The sequence below is a fragment of the Seriola aureovittata genome, chromosome 13 (genome assembly GCF_021018895.1).
Source record: "Seriola aureovittata isolate HTS-2021-v1 ecotype China chromosome 13, ASM2101889v1, whole genome shotgun sequence".
Classification (NCBI taxonomy): domain Eukaryota; kingdom Metazoa; phylum Chordata; class Actinopteri; order Carangiformes; family Carangidae; genus Seriola; species Seriola aureovittata.
The window spans coordinates 14,287,711-14,309,785 of record NC_079376.1 but is presented as its reverse complement, the minus strand read 5'-3'; the positions used below and the strand labels follow the sequence as shown (position 1 = coordinate 14,309,785).

General features: G+C 40.7%; 2 protein-coding genes across 3 annotated transcripts in view; one reads left to right on the top strand and one right to left on the bottom strand.

The window, feature by feature from the left end:
• Positions 1-17: 17 nt before the first annotated feature.
• LOC130180021 (putative E3 ubiquitin-protein ligase UBR7) lies at positions 18-5,295 on the bottom strand. Of its 2 annotated transcripts, none has more exons than XM_056393294.1 (12): positions 5,205-5,295; positions 4,135-4,338; positions 3,634-3,767; positions 3,432-3,492; positions 3,245-3,340; positions 3,080-3,133; positions 2,854-2,959; positions 2,623-2,759; positions 1,459-1,653; positions 1,131-1,287; positions 935-996; positions 18-734 (listed from the first exon to the last, which is right to left on the bottom strand). In XM_056393294.1, exons 2-12 carry the CDS (start codon positions 4,249-4,251, stop codon positions 651-653), a joined length of 1,203 nt encoding a protein of 400 aa, XP_056249269.1. In that variant the 5' UTR covers positions 4,252-4,338; positions 5,205-5,295; the 3' UTR covers positions 18-650. The 2 variants fall into 2 exon arrangements, with proteins under 2 accessions (XP_056249269.1, XP_056249270.1); XM_056393295.1 differs by having other exon boundaries at positions 4,135-4,252; positions 5,205-5,291.
• Positions 5,296-6,728: 1,433 nt separating this feature from the next.
• Positions 6,729-22,075, top strand: part of itpk1b (inositol-tetrakisphosphate 1-kinase b) — a 30,587-nt gene continuing 15,240 nt past the window's right edge. Inside the window, exons 1-4 of the mRNA XM_056393428.1 lie at positions 6,729-6,942; positions 7,436-7,586; positions 11,722-11,746; positions 19,810-19,935. Coding sequence (XP_056249403.1) covers positions 7,492-7,586; positions 11,722-11,746; positions 19,810-19,935 — 246 coding nt within the window. The 5' untranslated portion in view covers positions 6,729-6,942; positions 7,436-7,491. The remainder of the gene's footprint in view (positions 6,943-7,435; positions 7,587-11,721; positions 11,747-19,809; positions 19,936-22,075) is intronic.

Genomic DNA, 22,075 nt, shown 5'->3' with positions numbered 1-22,075 from the left:
GGTTGTTTGCACGCTAGAAATATGTAATAACTTTATTATGAACATTAATTCACATACAACAGTGATTTTACTTCACTTTTACAAACACATTGGTCTTATCTGGTCACCACCAGAAAAACATCTTGAGAGGGAAAAACCTCAATGTAAACACACTGGTATGTAGCCCAGTCCAAATGACTGGACATGTTCACAGGAATGACATGGCAGCATCATGTTCATGTGAAATACTCTCATCACCACCACACAGCTAGACTTCTTTTTTTTTTTTTAAGTATAGGGCTGAAACAAAATATCTTTTGTTCATAAAGATGCATCACTGTGTGCATTCAACATCAATGAGTGTTTCAAGTAACAAACTTTCATCATGAGCTTCAAAGTTAAGGCATTCCTAATAATCAATAAAAACAACTGAACATGAAAATGAATGCCAAAACTCACAATCCTCACCCTTGTAGTAGCATTTTACAACAATCACTAGAAATCAGTACTCTCTGCACTAATTGTTCAAGCTTAAGGATCACATTGGTTGCAGCAAAAAGCCCTTTATTCAACAAAGAAAAAAGGGTCATCTTCCAAATGACATGTTCATTCATTCAAAGCACCATATGAATCTGGCATATATGATGGATAGTAGCAGCATGGCCTCCTTCTTACTGGTATCCTGCATTGGTTCTGCGTCGTTTTCTTGCCCGCAGCTCCTCAAAGAACTGATGTACAGCTTCAACTGTGACCGTCTGATAGAAATAAGGAGGGCATGAGTCAGGTTTGAGATTTGGAGAAGTAAAAAAAAAAAAGGCACACAAGAAGGACCAATGTCTACAAACCACGACTGCAAAAATGCACATTTGTCATGTAAAAAGAAATCCACATTGCCCATAGGTAATTATGTAAATACTGTCCAGATTAAATTAGCACTAAGATATCCATGCCTCACCTTTCCCTCAGCAACACACTGGTCTAAAAATGCAGTGATCGAAGTTGTCAGCTCGTTGAAACCTGAGGGAAGAACACATGATTAATTAGTCCACCTCAGGTCCCAATCAATCACCTCTCCCAAAAATTTCACTTAACATGATTACATCCTAGGAGGAAAACTGACCTCACATCCAACCTCCCCTCCCCGTGCTCACCGTAAATGACCTCCAGCTGCTGTACACGGTCCATCGAGCTCGTCAGTGCCATCAGGGGGTGCTGCCCAAACGGCTCATCCAAGCCTTTGTTCTCATAGGCCAGAACGGTGTCAGACTGATCCATGAGAAACTGCACCTCAGCAGCTACGTAGGCTCTCTGGGCACCAATGTGTGAGGAAACACTCATTAAAAAAAGATGCTGAAGTACTTCATAGATACTGTTCAACTGACCATGATCAACCTGGAGAGCAAACACCTGCAAGTGGTTTTCTGGTGGCCTTTGAATAAAGCCTACATTATAACCTGAGAGCTATCAGCTGTGACCCACCTTGCAGCTTGTGCAGGTGCAGAGCTCGGAGCGCCAACTGTAAGGCCAGAACACTGCTCCCTGTCTCGGCCTCTCCAGCCCCCGGGCCTGCAGCTCCTTCAGCTTGCACGCCACAGTTTTGGTCATGGCCTTTCCAGGGCTGCCTGTCATTTGCTCGTGAGTCCGTTTGCAAGGGGAACTCCGGTTTGCCACTTCCTAACATGCAAATAAAAGCAGAGGGCAAGGTGAGTTACTGTGTCATACCGGCAGGAGAGACAGCTGATAACACCTGGGCTTTGTGAAACATCGCCGCACACAGCACTGCAGACTCATCCGGGGAAGTCTCAAGGCGACTGACACGATGAAATGATTGGGCGATGAAAATCACCAGTTTACAGTAAGCTGTCCTGTGAAGCCTGGCCAAAGCCGTCTGCAGAGCAGGAGAAGCAGTGCCTCATGGGTCATTTCTCCTCTAATTACCCAGAGGAGGGGAAAGCACGATAACAGGAGCAGGATCCTGCTCGCCAATCTGCTTATTACCCTCCAGCCCCACCTAGTGGCAGACTGGCATAAAATAAAAACAACAGCTGCCATATAGGAAATTAATACAGTGAACAGTCAAATGCTGTACATGCATGCAATCCCTTCCCACTAGCTATTTATTTTATAGATGTGAAAATTACTATTGGGCAACACTGCTTTTGTCAGTGATGTGAAAATGATGACGTTTCATAAGCGTCCGAAATCTCAACCTCTTATTGCTCGCTATAGAGCAAAGCACTGAGTGTGTATTATATAGGGAGTACTGAATGAGTGAGTGAGGGGGTCCACTCATTCACATTTCCCTTCAAGTCATAATATGTGCTCTGTATCTATCATGCATGTGCCATTTATAAACTGATTTGTAAACATTAAAAAAATTATGTTTTTCTTTATAAAAATACAACATGAGCGCAGTTACAGGAAAATGGAACAAAGGTATGTGTGCACGACAAAAATGATATTGGGCTGTGTGATGAGAAGAAACCTGAATTTATATTTCATATGATAAGTCAGTACCAGTGTAGATTTGGAGTCAGTAGGTTTTCTTGTTCACTTTAACTCCCCATTACCTGGTTTTTGCTCTTAATGTGGCGAACACTCCATGCAAACAGAGGCAGAGTGACTCACAAGGTAATTGCTCACCTCCTGCTTTGTGTGCTCAACACCGGTGGATGGTTCACCACTTTGACTAGGCTCAGAAGATTCGTTCTTTTCTCCTCCCTCCTCGACATCGACCTCCTCCTCTTCCTCGGCCTGACGGACACTGATCGCAGGTGGCACTGAAGGGGAAAGACAAGTGGAAATGTTACTCTCCGGATTTTATTGTTAAAAGTGAAACACACAGGCTTGTTTTCGCTCAGGAGAATCAGTTACCTGCAAAGTGAGCGGCGTACATCCACAAGAAAGGAGCCTTGTTCATGCAGGCCTCACATACCATCTCTTGCAACTCCTCGGGTTCCACTATAGTGCAGCCTAGGTGCTGTAAAAGACAAAGTGACTACATGAAGAGCAGAAGACTTATAGTGGTGTTAAAATGTAAATCAGAATGAAAAGGAGTGCTCAGAAATCCTTTCTTTTCAATAACCTGGTTTATACATACCCTGCTATGAAACCAGTCCTCACAGACGACACACTGAATCATCTCGTCATTGTCCTGTTGGGTATTTAACAAGGCGTTTTGTTTAGGGACAGATGAGAGGAAGAACATAAACAGCGGACCTAATCCTGATAATCTGAACTACATGAAATGAAACTACAGGAATACCTGATCATCTGTGTCTGGGTACGGCCGGTCACATGTGCAGTAGCAGCCGTTGAAGTTGTGATTGTAAAGATTTCTAACGTTTTCCTCATCTTTGGCCTGTCAAGAAGAAGAAGAAGTGGAATAACTTCAATGATCAGAATGTGCATAGCATACAAACTGGGTGATACAATGAAAGCCGTGCACTCACAGTATTCAGCTGGCACTGGAAATCCTGAAACTTACTGTTCCCACAATCACAACGAAAATTTCTACAGAAGAAAGATTAAAAAAAACAACAAAAAAAAAAAAACAAATTGGGCAAATCATGACAAGAACTTCCATGATAAAGCAAACTACCGGTTAACATTAGTATCATCAGTGCAACACACACACAAACATATTTTAATTACCTTTTGGTATACAGCTCAAAGATATCGTGTCCATCGTGGCATTTATTGGCACAGGCCAGACAAATCCCAGCAGGCTCTGCAGCATTGGGAGTGCAGGTGTTGCAGGCAAACACAGCCTGTCTCTTCACATAGCCCTACAACAATAAACACAGGAGGGAGAAATATACAGAAGTATACATGTTATTTATGACATAATGTAATAAAAGGATTATAGTTATAGTTTAATATTCTCTAATAGAAAGTTTTCAACTATATACTGTAGTGATACCAAAGCAAATGGACTGCAATATAATTTTACTACAGTTTCATTCTTGAGTGCCCCACAGAAACTACAAACCTATTAGGAAAAATGATAATAACACACAACAAAACTACAGCGTGAAATTCTCAGAAAAACACACACTACTACGTCTACAACTGCAGTACTCGTGTTAAGAAAGAGAGACGGTGCAGGGATAAAGGCGATGGCTGCAGGGATGCGGTGCAGGAAGCTGTTCTTACCCGGGAATAGGAGCAGTTTTCTGGGTCGCTTCCAGCCAGCACACACAAAGCCTTCTCCAGCTCTTCCTCGTTGGTGAGAAAATCGTCGGGATCGGACTCCTCTTTGTTTGCTGCCATTCTGGGGAAAGAGAGTAAAGGTACGGACACACACAAAGACACAGACAGACACCGGAGTCTCAGCGGCACGGCGGTGTTGACAAACGACTGTTCCGGGCGGGAGTTTGGGCCGAGACCACGTGGAGGAAGTGACGTAGGATACTGATTAACAATCAATACATGGTACCTGCTGCTACTAACATTTCTGTTAATTTGTTGTTTATTTATCTATGGTTTCTATAGATTTACTTTTCAATTTAGCTTTTCCTTTGGTTCCAGTTTCAAATAATGCACTAGTTATAACCTCAGACCTAACTAATAGAAATTAACTATGGGTTGATAAATTATTTAACAATGATTTCTAGATCAGTTATATGCTACTTGGGAATGTCAGGTTGTGAAAAACACTTGGGTTGCTGCACCATGTATGACCACTTATCGTCCTAAAAAGGCAGCAGAAGATCTGGCACAAAATACATGTATTAACATTAATTAATTAAGTCATTACCAACATTTATAACAACATTATTTCCAAGCAGAAAAGATAAACACCAGCCAAAGACATTTACAACCTAAGAACCCAAAATGTGTTTTATGACTTTATTTCACATAGGTAACATTATTAAGATATATAGGCCTAAAGGAAAAGGTCAGGGCATATCAGTCAAACCTGTATCTGTATTCTCATATAACTATAGGCCTGATACATTGATTCCATCAAACTGGCTTGAATAGACTAAATTACAAAATGTGGCTGTATAAACCATATCACCAGAGGCTATGGCGGCCAGTCGTGGCAGAAACAAGTTAGACTACACATTTCGTGGAATTACAATTAATATTTACAAAAAGGGTAAATCCACTCTGTTATTTTGGGTGAAAAACAGCTTAGCAACCCCTAACACACTAGAAAGATCACCGAAAAAATGAATGAAGTGATATTAAAAGGTGTTACGTTTTAGGACGGTACATACCTGTCCTGGAGGTAGATAGAGGTCCGGAGGACTGAAAATCGGTCCTCCTCTAAGCCTCCAGCAGTGTCTGTCGTGTTGTGTTTTTTTTTAAATGGTTTTGTTTTGTTTTGTTTTGTTTTGTTTTGTTTTGTTTTGTTTTGTTTTGTTTTGTTTTGTTTTGTTTTGTTTTGTTTTGTTTTGTTTTGTTTTGTTTTGTTTTGTTTTGTTTTGTTTTGTTTTGTTTTGGTTTGTTTTGGTTTGGTTTTTGGTTTTTACACGTTCGCTTAGGAGTGTTTTGATGTATTTATCCATTTATTTATTCTGAGAAATAGAGCTCTATAGAACCCCTTAATGAAAGCAGGACAAATGAGGGTCTTAATCATTAGAATAACGTAGATTAAATAATAATACAGGCCTGTAAATAATTTCAAGCCTACTTCAAAGAAAAAATCCCAAATCCTAGTTAATGATCCGGATCTCTGGATCATTAACTAGGATTTCGAATTGAATGGGTTCTTCTCTGGTCCATGTCCCATCCCTCCACCAAATTTGGTGCAAATCGGTTTATTCCTTTTTAATCATGTAACCCTGCTGAAAGAAACACACAGCTGGAAGTATAACCTCTCTGGGGGCGGTAGTAACTGCTGTATGCTGCACTGGTTTTCCAACGGATGGCGCCACTGTGACGTGTTTCTGTGTTTGGGAGCCCGGTGAAAATATGTGCCCATTGCTGCACAGCAGATAGCAGGCGACGGTGCTCTCATAATGCAAGTTGCAACGGGCCTACAAACAAAAGATCTGCGTATTATGCAAACAGCAGCTGGTTTGTTTATAAGTCCACAAACCAGTTCACTGATCCACGTTTCGTCTCATACTTTCTTCTTGTACGGAGGCTGAGCTGACAGACAGTGGAGCGGTGCACCAACGGAACAGACTGAACTTCTCTGACCACATCCCGGGTGCCTTTAAGGCTGTCGGAAATATTGCGTAGCCCCCATGACCAATCTTAAAGACTCGGCAATTGTGCAAGGGCACAAGGACTTCTGGGGCGCCAGAGGAGAAAATAAACAAATCCCACAATGCTGGTAATGACACTATAAATACTGCTGTTCAAGTCGGAATTGTTTATGAAAACATATTTATTAAAGTGATCACTTAAACAACATCCCATAAATAGATTAATATAAACATGAACCAAACGCTCAGTTAATATCCATGTTCTTCAGGCGCTCATCCCCAACTCTTTCGGACTCTGTTGAACAGAGCATGGTATATTTTGTTACTGACTTATTTACAAATGGAACAATTAAGCTATAAGTAGTTTAAGAAAATAAAATCAGCAACTATAAGATATGTAGTTGTGTTGTGAAATACATTTTCATTCTCAATTTTCAAACACTGTATAGCCAACGATTAATCAATAAATCCAAAAAGTAATGTGCATGTTAATCGATGAGGAAAGCACAAAAGCACGTGAAGTCACGACAGTGTGATTCGACAGACTGGATTGGTACTTTCCGAGGGGCTCGTGAAGGCAGCATCAGTCTCCGGGATCCTGGGTGTGTGCAGTCAGCTCAGCTCAGAGACTGAGAGAAAACACCAGGATCCTCTCAACGTGAGTCCAGCTGTGCCTGTCATCTGTCACCTTGTTTGAAAACTTCTACTCTTCCTCCATCGGGCGGACCGAGAATGGGAAACTATCCGAGCTAGTTTCTGAAGAGGACATACATTCAGAGGGGAACTGTGCTAAAACTACCAGGTTAGTTAGCTCACCACACAGCGTCTCGCTGCCAGCTTTATTCGTAGTTAAGTCAGTTGCTTCATCTTTTAGCTAACTAGCCGTCGCTTGCCGCCATTAGTTAACTCATTTGACATTTGGAAGTGGTATCAATCTGTTCTACCATTTAACGCTGACCAGCCTTGTTAGCCAGCTAGCTTACGTTTCCCAATTGCATGCCATCGGTTAGCTATGCAGACTGTCACCTAGCTAGCCCACTAACGTTAGCACTTGAGGTTAGCAAAAGGGGTCAGAGTGTGTGTTTCGCTGATGCTGAACCACATTCACTGTAATATTACGTCTGCAGACTAGATCATTTTTGGTCCAAGAGACAGACAAGTAGAAAGCGCCACTCCTGGCTATGTTTGAGTAACGTATGACAAACCAACTCGTCAACTTTCGTGTTCCCTTCCTTGCCCTGGTTGGCTGTTGTAAGACTAACGTTATAAGGTGGTTTCCGGTTTCGCCTGTTCAGGTTGAGCCCTCAGTCACACCGTTTACCTCCAGAGAAGGAACAGGAGCACAGTGGAGATGCAGACCTTTCTGAAAGGCCGGAGAGTCGGCTACTGGCTCAGCGAGAAGAAGATGAAGAAGCTGAATTTTCAGGCCTTTGCTGATTTGTGCAGGTATGTGGCTAAAACACCAATTTAATGCATCCAGTTCAAGTGATTTTTTTTAGAGCACCTAACAAAAACAGCTTGACATGCATTCACAGAGTAGGCCTACACCATTACCAATTTATGCCACAGTGATTTAAGAGGTGTGTTGTCAGTGCAGTTCCTCTTAATGACATGGTGACAAACGGGACTGATGATGACCCTTTCTCTTCTTACAGGGAATAGCGCTTTTACAGTTTTCCTTAAAACTTTCTCTTTCACTATGATACAGCATTGGTGACTTCCCTGCAATATCTGCAAAATCATCCAAGGTTTTACTAAAAGTGCAGTTGATTAAGCCTGCGGCTTCTCTGCCTCTGATTCTCTCTGCTGTAGTGCAAAGGCATTTCGTAAAACACATTTGTATGTATGCCTTGAGGGAAGGTGACACAGGAAAAAGGCAAGCCCTGAGCTTAATTTTATTTTCTCTGTAGCAGCTTTTGTTTGTTATGTCTCGAGTCAGTGCTTGTTGAGACATGGTGCGAGGAGTGAATGTGTGTAGGTAGGACTGTTGATAGTGGTCTAAGGTGCATCTATAACAGGACAAGCAACTGAAGCAGGTGTTTTTATTTGGCATATTGTCCTGAAGTATGAAACTTTAATGCAGGTGTGTGTGGACTGAAAAAATGAATCTCTGCTGTGTTAACATATCTTAACCAGAGGATGTGTTCTTATTCCACAAAGTTAATCTGTGACCATTACAGTATCTTACATTCATTGTAACTGGAAAAGTGTGATATCACACAGAGAAGTCTTTTTGTCTCTAGATGTGAGATGTTTTCATTATCTATAAAAAAAAAAAATAGGCTTTAGTTGTCCAAATGCATAGCCACAATATGAAAGTGGCCAAGGCTGTGCTTCAGTCCTAGCAAGGTCTTTTTATTTAATTTTCCAGCTTTGAGAGGGATGGCTACATGGGTGTTTTATGTATGCTAGCTTGTATCTTATCCATCTCCAGTTCAAGTTCAAGTTGTTATAAAGTAGGGCATGGATTTACTTGGCAAACATACTGTTATAGAGTATATTGGCTTGGGGAAGTGCTCCTTCCAAGGTATGGCAGCATCCTTATCATCATCCATTGCAACATTGCCTAACTGCCTGTGCTGTTTTAGGGCTGCAGTTATCCTGAAGGCACACATGTTAAAGTGACAGCGGCTAACAGTGAGAGAGACTGGAGAGAAAACATTTTAGAGTCCTCAGTCATTTGATTTAGCAAGCATGTGCCCCGATAGGTCAGGTATGTTTACAGTGTGCTTAATAGCAGACAACTGCTTTGAAGGATTTTCACCTTTTCCAAGAGTCGTTGCCTCACAAAGCGACCTGATTGAGCCAGCGCAGATTACCACACTGTAATCCACAAAACATTTTTAATCGCATCATAAACCTCCAAGCAGCACCCCCACCCACCCCTCTCATCCCTGCATCCTGCTCACCCCCTTCTTCCCTCAGAGCTGGACTGTATGCTGATTAATATGAAGGGCAGGGCCTGAGTGTTAAGAAGTAGTGCTTGTGACAGAAGATCAAGGAGATCAGCCTCCCTCGAACAACAACAAACAACAACACATTTAAATGGAAAAGAGCCACAAAATGAACATGGGCATATCATGCTCTGATCACCACATGACTGCTTTTGTCCATTCTGCCACTAACTTACACTTGTCTTCTAGTTCTCCTTTTCCTGACATATTTCCCCATTATATTGCATCTTCAAGAGGAAGGAGAATAAATGAAATGAAACTTAAAATGTGGGGCTCCTGTACATAAACATAATTGTATTAACAAGGAATTTTATCTTTCCTAGATGACACAACACTACAAGGGTTTGTCAGTCACAAGTAAGCTGTCTTGGGGCTTGCTGGAATTCATCAGAACCACCTCATACCAAACCTTAACACAGGTTTTATTTATCATGGAGTGGCTTCCTTGGCAATATCACACTCATCACATTTCATTTCATGCACTTTGATTTTATCTTACAGATAGATATGTGCAGGCTTTAGACTTGTCAGGCTGTATTATGAAAGATAAACCATATGCAAGTATTATATTCCAATAGTGATGAGGTTTTCTCTCTCTCATCATGTGGCATGCAGCTGACACTGCGAGGGCTTCAGTGTGGAGCCTGCCCTGTCTCGTGCAGCTGGACTTCAAGGGTTCTTGCTGGTCAGAGCCACTTGGGTTTATGTTTGTCTGCTTGCACAGCAATTTAGAGGCTTCCTACTAGCTCACATTTACCTGATTTAGAAAAATGTGATGTCCTTGAAAACGCGGTCAGCCTGGGCATCATTGAATAATATGAAAATATTGTCACTTCATCCTGTCAAGGCAAGGCTGCTCTCTAGGACAACAAGGCTGATGAGATTGCCTTGAACTAAACCTACTATATGCTTGTATGCATACTTTCATTCAAATGATGCACTTTACTGCAGTGTGGAGAAGACTGATTATTTAAAAGCTGTGTTGTGTATCGCTGTAAAATCAAGTAACATGTAAAGCAGTAATTGCATCGATTTATAAGGAACAGATGGCAACAAATTAACAGCCTAAACAGGTAAAACTGCTTCACTTGATTGGCCTGTTTTACCTGTATCTGTTACCTGTTATCCATAAGAAGGCCACACTAAATCACATTAATTCATAATGTTTTAAAGTATCACAGTTTTAGTTCATTGTATTGCTAATCAGCCACAATGGTGTAATAGTCACATTTTTGTAACAGCTTCATGGGCTTGTGTGTCAAGCTTATTCAAAAAGTTCTGACCCTGAGCTGCTTCTCTGCTGGGTCTTCTCCTTCATCCTTTTCATTCTGCTGTCCGTGTAACAATATAAGAGAGCAGGCGATCTCCATATCTGAGATGGGACAAAACTAAAGGCCCCATTCACACCACATGAAACACACCAGCTGCAGTATTAAATATCCACATTGTTGTTAGGCAGTGAATGGCTGCACTGCTGTTACCATGGGGCTGTAACCTCAAAAACAACTGGCCTGGACGGCTTGAGTTGAGGGTAGTGCCAGGCTGATTTAGTACTCATTGTAAATTCCCTCATGTAGAAGTTGGTTGTTTTGACCATTCAAGTTTTACTTATGTGTTTTTTTTATTATTTTTTTTTTAAATATATATAAATACTTTGGCAAATTTGTGGCACTGACCTAGAGAGGACACTTGACAAGCTAGCTCCATCAGAAATGTGCAAATTGCTCTCTCTTCTACTCTCTGTATGGGCACTTGTTTTTCTCTCAGTGGAGAGGTAAGGACTAATATAAATCCAGCATGTTTAAACATCTTCTGTGCCTTTTAACAGTAGATTTAACAATAGAGAAGAAGTCATCTCACATTTAAATTTATGCACAAATGATTAGTGCTGTGTACAAGACAAGGAGAAGAGATGTGCCCAGAGAGAAGAGGTTCCTGATCTGAACAGTGAAGTGGTTTACTACGTTATGATAGTTACCTCCACCAACATCTCCATTCTCGTAGAGGTCTGCTGGTTGCCAAGCAACCAATTTTTATCCAATGACTAGTATTTCTGTGTCATTTCTGAAAAGTCGCATCTTCGCCCTGCTCTGGAGAGCGATTTAGTATTTTGGCTGCAACAATCTTATTCTGCCGTCCTGCTATCAGACAAATTTCCTGAATAATTTAGGATCATTGTTCATTTATTTTTGACGCCCGGGTGCAGACAGGCTCATGTGTCAGTAGCTCATGTTTCTAACTGTAGTCAGATTGTTGAAGAGCTATGTGAGTTTCTATTTAATTCCTCTTATGGAGAGGAACTATTTTGACACACATTTACAGAAAGAGTAAAAGTTACCTTTTTCTTACAAAGGAAGGAAATCCAGTTAGAAAACAAAAAGCATGTTTTACATAGCTTATACTTTATAAGTTAAGTCTTTGCCTACAGGCCTGAGTTTTTAGGCACTGAAAAGACAACAGGCATCGTCACCTACAGTACCTGACATACATTTACATTACATGTCTTGCATCTTATATCTTATGGGTTTTTTCAGTGCCCGGCAGTGTCTGTTTATGACTGATCACTGAATCTGATCAGTTTATTTTTGGTCAAATTAATGAGTGTTACTTGTTGTTTTCTTTTTCAGGAAAAGAGGAATAGAAGTTGTTCAGGTAAGTGGACAATATTTTTTTGTTATTACAAAACAAAATTGAGCAATTATTTATTGTTTAAGTTGGAGAATCTTAAATTTAGATCCCAGCTAAGAGGCTATTTTATTCAGATTCACTGTCAGAGTTGAAGCCACACCATTTACTACATTTTTCCACTGTAAACTGCTGTGAGTTTGTTACCTCCTACATACCTGATGTGGTTGCTTGACAGTCTTGTTATTTTCAGTCTGCAAACATCATCAGTCGCAGGCTTACAGACCAGGCTATGTTCATTGTTCAGCTGTGATGCAACTCACAACACGATATTTCAACACCTGGCCTCAACTCTGTTAACTGTTGGACGTCACAGGAATCTACTTGGGGCAGTGGCTTGTGTGTGTGTGTGTGTGTGTGTGTGTGTGTGTGTGTGTGTGTGTTTTTGTGTGTGTGTGAGTGTTTGAGTTGAAAACTCTGAACAGCTTGGCAGGAGTGATAGAAGTCATTGCACTCAGTCACATATGCCCAGTGTAATATTTTTTTAGAATATAAAATTGCATATATTTGAGCAGCTACATCTTAATAGTCTGTCTGTAGTAATGACTTAGCTCTACTAAAGGATGGGTGCTGACTAATGTTCAGGTAAATGCCGGCCCCAGGGAAGTGAGTCAGTAATGGATATTGCATAGTACACACTCTGTAAGTAAACACAGCACATACAGAAGCACAGTTACAATTGTTACTAAGCCCTTAGATCTCAGTACTGAAAAGTACTTGTCAGTTAAAGTGCTCTCTGCCATTGAAGAGGAAATTATCTTGTCCTTTTCTCTCTTTTTTTAATGCTGTTTCTTGTCTTCATGGGAGGTTCTTTTTTTCCCCTTCACTTTGAGGTTATTATTTTCCTCTCACTGGCCTGACGATATCAGCACACCCAGAAAGAGCCTTGTCCTGGGAATAGTCCCAAAGTAAGCAAGTCTTTGTTTCCCACTGCGCTTTCAGCCCCTCCTGGGAGAGAGCAGATCCTCCCAGACCTTCAGCTATGGGTACCCAGGGACTTGAACAGCCCTCCAGTCTTCCCAATTTCTCTTTTTCCTGGACTACCTGTTGTCCACTGAGTTCCTTTTTTCTTCCTGCAATTCAGCATAAACTCACTTTATTTTTAGCTGGGCTGTCGCTGCCAATTGAGAAAGCTCAGTTTATTCATACACCCAGAGGTGTTTTTGAGTTCAGACCAGTGACTCGGCTACCCAGGATGCACCCACTGCCAGTCAGTGCCTGTACTGTCATGACTGCATCACAAGCAAAGATAATGGCAGCCATTGTAATGCTTTGGTGTTTCTGTGTACAAAGCTGTCCTCTCCTATCGGACTGCTGAACTCTGAGCACAGAAACATTTAGACTTTCCCTTAGCCTGTTATGTTGCAAGCAATGCTGAAATTTCTAATGCCAGATTATGTATTACACATATATAATCTGGCATTAGAAAACGCTTTGTTTTACATATTTTCTTCTGGATGTCTTGCGCTTGTTGGTTCATTTTAGGCCCAATCATGCTAAATCCTCCTAAGACAAATTTCCAAATGAAGTAAATAAAGCATGCGGAGGGTGATGAAGTGATGGTACATTGAAAGGAAAACATTTAAGCTTCCAAATGAAGATGTTTCTTTGCAGACAAATTGTTCAGCTTGCTTTGTTTATGTTTTATTCATTTGTTTTTTTGAAGCCTTGAGGGTGGGTGGGAGTATTGCTATTATGTGGTTATCAAGTGAATTTAACCTTCTCTAGAAGGCTGGAGTAGAATAAAGCTTCAAATTTATCTCTCGCAGCCAATTTAATCATCTAACCATGTCCCTGTGGACTGACGGACTAGCTGATCCTGGTGATAACAACTCAACCTTGGATATCCAGGCTAGGATAAATTAATTCTAACCTTTTCTGGCAGAGTAAACCTTTGCTTATGTTGTTTACAAAATAAATACAAGTTCTTTCACCTATTCGTTGTGTGTTGTAACCTCAGACTAGCTGGAATAATAGCAGTGCACGAGAGCTGAAACAATTAGTTGATTCGTTGATCAACGGAAAATTAAACTGCAACTATAACTGCAACTATTTTGATTTTCGTTTTCTTTAAAATGCCAAATATTCTCTAGTTTTAACTTCTCAGATATGAACATTTGCTGCTCTTCCATATCTTATGACAAAAGTAACAGTCTGAAGACGTCAATGTGTTTCTGGGATAGTGAAAATGCCTTTTTTTTTCCTTTTTTTTTTTTTACTAATTACAGACATGTTATGTACCAGCTGATTGATTGATTAATCAAGTAAATAATCACCAAATGAACTGGTAATACGAACAATTGTTAGTTGTAGGAATTGACATAAAGATAAGTCATTGTAATTGCACATAGCATGGTATGGTATTTGCCAAAAGTGGCTAGATCCTCCAGAGGGTTGGTAGTGGTTATGACGTCACTGTGTGAACAGATCTTTGCTAAATCTGGCAGCCACAGGGAGTTAATGTTATATTTCCATTTATAGTGTGGGAAAATGATCTACATTTATACCCATCAGGACCAACAAAAACTGGAATAACAACAGAAGGTTCTTCTGTTTGACTTTCTATGATTGCCCCCTTTAGCCTCTTGCAGCTTTCCACTTGAGTTCTTTTTTTATAAGTAGCCCATTATCACGCTCTCCTTGTCTCTACTTTTCCCTTCGCCATCGTTCCTTTCCCTCCTCCAAGTGATTTTGCACCAGCTCATCAATACTGACCCCTTCTCCCTGAGCTCATGAGAGCCATCCTCCCAGTGCTCTGTACATTAGCCTGTCTGTATCACAGAGCTGATGAGATTAACTCACCAGGCTCGGCCTTGAGGAAGCCAATATTCGCTCTGAGAGAGAAAGCCCATCACAGCAAATGGCCATCATTTGAGTGGGCTGTCCACGGAAAGTTATTGAGTTACCGTTTTTATTATATGGTAAGTGCTTAAGAATTTAAAGTTAATTTCCGCCATGTTACTGTATCTCGCCCACATATTGAATTTGTGGAGGCTGACAAACAAGAGATTGTCTTTGGAAGGAATTTATTGATCCTCCAGTGCTCCATGATCCAAGCCCAGCTGATTGGTGGCTATTATTGAGAATTAGCATCTAGCCACATAAGTTAAACTGGAGCAAAAAATTTGAAATGCACGGAGAGCTTTACCACAGAGGTTTGCAAGTCATTACAACAAAGCCAAAGTGTGAGTTTATCAAAGTATCTTAGTCATCTTAACACTTCCTGTGATTTAAAAATAGATATTTTCTTAACTGCCACAAGACATGTGCGGGGGAGTATCTGAGGAGTCTGGGAGTTCAGGGTGGGGATGATGATAAATGAGGTATTCATCAGTTTGACTAAGATCAACTTCACAGTGACTTCTTTACCTCCCTAACTATCCTAGCACTTCTCAGTTGGTCTGGTAGAGGTATGGAGTCTCGTTATTTCTCCATTTAAAAATTTCATCATGCATGATTATGATGATATAATATATGATATGATATGTTAAAAAAAAAAAAGATGCTCTTAACCTGCCTGCACAGTCACTTGAGTCACACACATTAAGTAATGGTTAACACATTAACATTATACTCATAGGTTTATTAATGGTGATAAAAGCTGAATGACAATTGCCTCACAAGCCTCCATTGCACAACATATTCAGTAGGAGGAAAGTCTGATTACTCTGAGGACTCCAGGGATGCTGAGGAGACCGCCATTAGCCTAATAAGCTCCCAGTTTGAATCTCCATATGGTTTTTGGCTGGAGATTCACCTTCGTGTTGATCTCGTCTCATGTTTAGTCTTGCACCTCATGTGAGGTGTGGCCAGCAGCCACAGTTTATCTCAGAGACATGTGTTTCTCTTACACTAGGGTGTCAAGTACCACACAGCATACAAAATAAATCATTCATCATGTCTGTCTGCACTCTACCCACAGTCTTGCTCTGGGCTAGCCTGACAACAAAGCAAAAGCCAGGTGAGATTTGATCCAGCTGAGTGCAGCTAGAGAAAGACATCTAAAAGATAAAGCAGAGGCTCCAGACACAGGTTCATACAGTTTGTGTTCAGTGTATGGAATTATGTTGAAAACTGAAGTACACTCTGAGCTCAGTCCTCACTGTTTGCTCAAAATCACCGTCCTTAGATTTCCCAGGGGTATAGCTTGGTCCCACTGTGAGGCTACATCAAAGCTGAAAATATATTGGCCCTGACCTGCCCTCTCCCTCCACGATCCAGCGTGTTTTCTGTGCTGTCCATCACTACCATGGCTCACTGCTAGCTCTCAGTCCCAAAGGGATTTGCAAAGACGTCAACTGACATTTCTGCTTTTAGCATTTAGCAGGACATCAGTGACTTTACTGCTGGGTTTTTGGATGAGCTCTAAAACAGGGTCACTCTGTCTGCGCACAGGGAGAGGAGAGCCTCATCTCATCCTCCGCGATGTGTCTTTGCCAGTGGGTGTTGACCCCCATGATGTAGAGGCCTGTTTTTGTTGAGAGGCCAGGCTGTGGATAGGCCCTCTGTGTTGTGTAAGCAAGAGATTAAAAGCCGTGCCTCAGTGGAGTACAGGCAAATTCCCATCCACCCAGCCCCGTCACACTGACACTGCTAGCTAGACAGAAAACAAGAGCGACCGCCTCGGTTTTTAGCGACCTGCTGTACCTCACGCCCTGTCACCACTGCTGCTCACAGCAGCTAGTGTTGTAGACACAGTAATAGTTTATCCACAGGTGACGACACATTTTTATGAGTGTTGACTTACCAACACAGTGCTATTAAGGTCATAGCAGCATGTTTGTGTTTTATGCATCTGCCATATGCTCACACCTCTGTGTCTACGTGTCTCCCGACCACACAAGTCCGGATAAACCAGCTAGACAGCTGAGACACCAAGTCGCCAGAACCTGGGCTAAATAATTCTACTTAATGCACTCATACTGTTTGATTCTTACAAAGTATTGTCAGCTGTAGTGCTGTAGTCCTCCTAATATTGGTTGTTGAGTATCCCAACTGGTTGTTGCATTTTATGCACAGTGCCACAGTATCAACCACTGTCCTCTACAGCAGCTTCTGTTGCTAAGTAAATTTCATTTTGGCAGAAAGGTTGTGTACTCGTCAGACTTTGGAGTTGCCTTAGCTTGGGGTAGATGATATAAGGATGTATACCATGATTGAAATCTGAGATTTAGCCAAATGATTTATACTGTAATATTCGTCCCTTTAACATCTCTCAATTGGTTTTCCAGTAAACTTATTATACCACAACATATATCAGTATGGTGAAATAATACTTAACTATGATAAAGGATTTCAGCAACACTACCAAGTACTAGCTGCGACGCTGCCTTTTCCACTGTTACGTGCTGCTTATGTGTCAATTCTAACTAACCTTATAGAGTCCCTGAACACGTTTGGCTTCATTGGCTTGTGTACATTTTTGCAGCTTGTGTTGGCATGTTACTTTTGAGCTGGGCGTGCTTCTATAGGCAGGAGAAATGGAGCGTGGAGGAGACTGAGATCCAACAGCATTAAAATGGACAGAGAAAGAAATGCTGTGTTGGTGTTGCATAATGAGCTCTTTAGGGAATACAGCTTGACCTGAACACTGTTGTTGGTATTTCTTGGCATACTGTGTACACACTATGATGTGCAGCATAGGATGTGCCTGCTCAACACAGAAAAGCTCATATTCTCTGTCAGACTAAGTCAAAACAATGTCTCGCTTAACTTCAGTAGGAGCTAAACTACAGGTGAAGTTTTTATTCTCTGTGGTGAAACCTGTTTAAAGAAGACAATATATATGTCAGCTGATGTTTAACAAATTTACCACTCTGCAGTTGACTTTTTAGGGTGGGACTAAACATACTTAATAATTAGTCATCTATCTATCACATATCTCTGAATCATTAACCACAAAATGATGGCTCTGACTGAGGCCAACCCTAAACTAACTGAAGCTCTGTTCAGTTTTACAGTTCTTGCATTGATCCAAACCCGTGTGACTGAAGTGTATTCACTCTCCGTCTGTGTACTGTCTGGACAGCATAAAGGACAGTGGGGTTCTGCCTGGCTCTGGCTTATTTGCACAGGTGTTTCTGAATTATCTTTTGTCTGTAACGATCAGGTGTTCCCTATCTGCTGATTAGCTAATGAGTTGGCGTGGGGCTGTGTTACACAACAGCAGCCCTGCAACCACTTCACGTTACATTGTTGCTGTGTTTGCTCTGGTTTCATTTGAACTGTCTCTTTGAGTCCAATATTTTAATTTTCCACCTTCAAGGAGTCATAATGTGTTGTTAAATTTGTCACAGGCTTGGCCTTAATAAAATAAATTAAGACTGCCACGGTTGTGCTACTGCTGTGGGAAAACAAATGGCCTAAAGTTGAGCCAGAGATTTCTGATAATTAGTTTGTTTCAAAATGTACTTTCACTCCCCTACGGCCCTTTTCTGCAATTACTATGCCTAGCCACATATTAAAGACTACTTTGTGTCTTAAGTTTTGTAACTTTAAAAGTTGCCTCTCACGCACAGACACTAGTCTAAATCATAGCATCTCTTCTCTATCTCTTGAAGTGTTCCTACATTGTGTGTGCATGTGTGTGCAAGTACTGACCCACATAAGTCTTATCACACTTGGAGAGCTGGTTTGACTACTTGTGAACTACTTGGCCAGTGCAGTCAGTCTTTCGGCTGCGGTAAACTTCAAACGAATGCTAATTTGGCATTTTCTCAGAGGCTGTCGAATGTGCTCAGCAAGACTGGAAGGCTGGCCAGAAGGAGATAGTTTGCAACTCATAGTAAAATAGATGACATCAGAAATAAATCGTGATGGTGTAATTCAAAACAAATACGACATAAACTCTGGCTGCACCAGAGTTGCAGCTATAAATAAGATAAAATCAGACCTGATGCTGTTTTATAACCAAAAAAGCAGAAAAGAAAACATGTTTGTTTCCTCGAGCAGAACTATGAGAAGGGATAGAGAGATCCCTCTTTTCTATTGATAGACTGGGAGTATAAATGAGGAGGTTGATGACAGATTAATGACTTCCCAAAATGACTTAACCTTTTCTTATAAATACTCTCACATCCATCTTCCAAGTAATTTATTTGAGGACACAATGAAATGCATTTGAAATGCAACATTATTGTGAATTCTCCAGTTTGCTTTGTATACTTGATATTTTTTGTCCCCACTGCATATGAGACTGGGTGTTTTGGATAACGGGGTCCGTCAAGCGCAGCCACAATTCAGGCTCATACATATGGTAATTGGAGGTTTTTGTACATTCGAGACTCCATCACCAGTGCTGCTTCCTACCTAGGCTGCCTGGTCAGTGAAATGGTGCATGTATAAGTACTGTCTATAACGTAGCAGGCCAATACATATGATAAACTTCCCCTTTTCAGCTTGCAAATAGGATGAGTGTGGTGTGAATAAACAGTAGGTAAAACAAAAACAATTCACCCAAAGTTCACACAAAATATGGAAATTCTTTGGGTTTGTTAAACAACTGTAAGCAACAGTGCTTTTGGGGGCAGTTATGGAGACAAGTTCTTACTTGAGCAAACTGTGGAGAATGAATTGATTTTTTTGGGTGGGGGTGGGGTGTTGAAAACTCATACTGTTTGTGAGAACATGCTGATTTTGATTTTGTGAGAAGTATAATATACTGCTGGTTTTATGGTTGAGTTAGTCAGAGACAAAAAAGACAGCCATGGCAGCTTAAACTCTGACATAGTGTTTTATTTAACTGTTAATAAAATTTAATTCACCAAGAATCAAATTTATATTGAGCATTTGCACTTTTATATTGCAATGATGAATCACTGCAGTTGCTTCAAAGCATTAAAGGCAGTCAGATTTCAGTCAGAAACCACTCGATTTCAAATCATCACCTCTTAGCAGTTTTGGGAAAAAAGCTTTTCATGGATGATTGCTGAGGTTTACCATTTCTAAATGTGGTGAATGAATACCTGAGTGTGCAATGGCCCTGTTTGTGTCATAATTCTTGACCCATGGTTGTTCTCCTCTTTCCCTAGCTGGATCTCAGCCAGCCACTGGAGGAGCAGGGTCCCCTGGATGTCATCATCCACAAACTGACTGACCTCATCCTGGAGGCTGACCAGAATGATTCACAGGCCGTGCTGCTCGTCCAAAGAGTACAGGTATGTATCTTTATCTTCCATCCTTTCCCCGGATTATTCAAAAATGAGAAGGTCTAGGAACGTGGTAGTAATGAAAGTGATCATTTCCGCTTCTTGGAAAGCCTCTGGGTTGTGCACATCATTTTGGAAACGTATGAAAAATATCTTTATTCACTTCTAGTACTTTTCTGACCATGTAATCAATTTATTAGACTAGCTCCATGCCTTGTAGATTTAAATGTTAGGACATGGAAGTTGATGATTCTTGACCTTAGGAACAGTGTGTGTGATAAAATAATGGTTAGGATTAGTACATGACTCAGTGATCATATGGCCCAGCAACTGTCTGCATGCATGATATGGAGGAGATTGAGCAATCTCTTAAGATACAGTTTTAAAATTGGAAAAAAATGTAGAAATTCTGTCTGGTATTGTTTATAGTACAGTAGTGCCACTGCTATAGCAGTAAAGATTTATGGATCAGTTTTATGAGTGCAGTTAAATGTCCCAGTTCAAAGAATCAGAGTGTGTACAAGGAATCAAACCAAAAGGCCAAAGATCCCTGACTCGGTTACATTAAGGACATTATCAGCTATATTTGAGCATGTGGTGATGCTTTAAAACCTGAGCGCTGTCACTGGAAGTTCATAAAGAGTTTTTCTCATTCTTCCTGAAGTGAGAAACATCTCACACAGACAGCAGATCACAACTCAAGATGTGGCACTGTGAACACACTTCAAAAAAGGGGTGTGTGTCTGTGTATTTATTAATCTGGCAGTGCTGTGGATGGTGTGAAAATTAATTTTCGTCCACCAGCTCCCACTGCATTTCTCTCTCTCTCCCTGTCTCTGAATGACTCAGAGGAGCTGTAATCCTGATCAGCATCATGCAATTCTGTCAACATGTTCCTGACTGCTCAATTAGGAAGGACAAACAGGATGTCAGTGTGGAGCAATCACTTAAACTGCAGAGCCTGGTCAATATTAACACATAGCTGCATTTGCACACTTTTATGGTAGACTATTAAGTAAGCCATTTTGAAGCAAATGCACAAACCTGTTTTTTTTTTTTGTTTTTTTTATAAAGCACTGTGACAAAAAACACTCTAGATAACCTCACAGGGTAAAGTACAGGTCCACTACCCAGCTTCTGAAAACAGCAGCAATGGTGGTCGTTTACAGACATAATAGTGAAGGTTTTTCCACTAATCTCCAAGAAGTCACATGCTAATATAAATATGAACCTTTTTTTTTTTTTTTTTACAGTAGTTGTTACAAAAACGCCACCGCACATTTCCAGTTCCATATTTTTCAGTTGCTGGCAAGAAGACAGATGATAAGCACGAGAGATCATTGGTTTAACCATCCACAAGCAACATCATAAATAACGCTCATTAGAGGTAAACTTTGACCCCTGCATCAACAGCCTCACCTAATACAAGCACACAAAGATAATTATTTGAAGAGGAAAAGAAATTCATCAAGTAAAAATGCCAAACATTTTCTTTGTCCAGAGCTTTTCTCTGTTTATATCATTATAAATGTTGTGTTTTCGTTTTTTTGGTTTTTGTTGGTCAAAACAAGCTTATTGAAGAAGTCACCTTGGTTGTGATGGTCATTTTTTACTTCTCTTACTATACTCATTTTAAAGGCCAAACATTTACTGAATTAATCAAGTAATCAAAAGAATAATCTCATGATTAGGTAATATGAAAATAATAATTTGTCGCAGTCCAAATTAAAAGGCACTGTGGTTTAGAACAGTGGTAACTTTTCTACAAGCTGCTACACCTATTGTTCAGGTCATGCTTATTAATAGAGTTCATTTTGTCGATCTCTAAGTTGACCTCTTATTCTGTCAGTTTCCTAAAACAAATAAGGTTCACTGTGTTCACCTCCTTTTTTCCCACTTACCTCCTTCAGCTCTTTTTATGAGATCCCCAGGCACCAATTGTGTCCTGATCATAACTACGGATCTCCTCCCAGTCAGGTTGTGTGCAGTACATCTCGAAAAGATGTCTTTCTTTTAGCTACTAGCGAAAGACTGTAACCATAGATGAAGCATTGATCAGATATTAGCTGCTAAGCAAAAGCTCAGTTTTGTGGCTTAGTCCCCTTCAGTTCTGGCCATTCACGTGAACACAACTGTCAAGTGTGCTTAC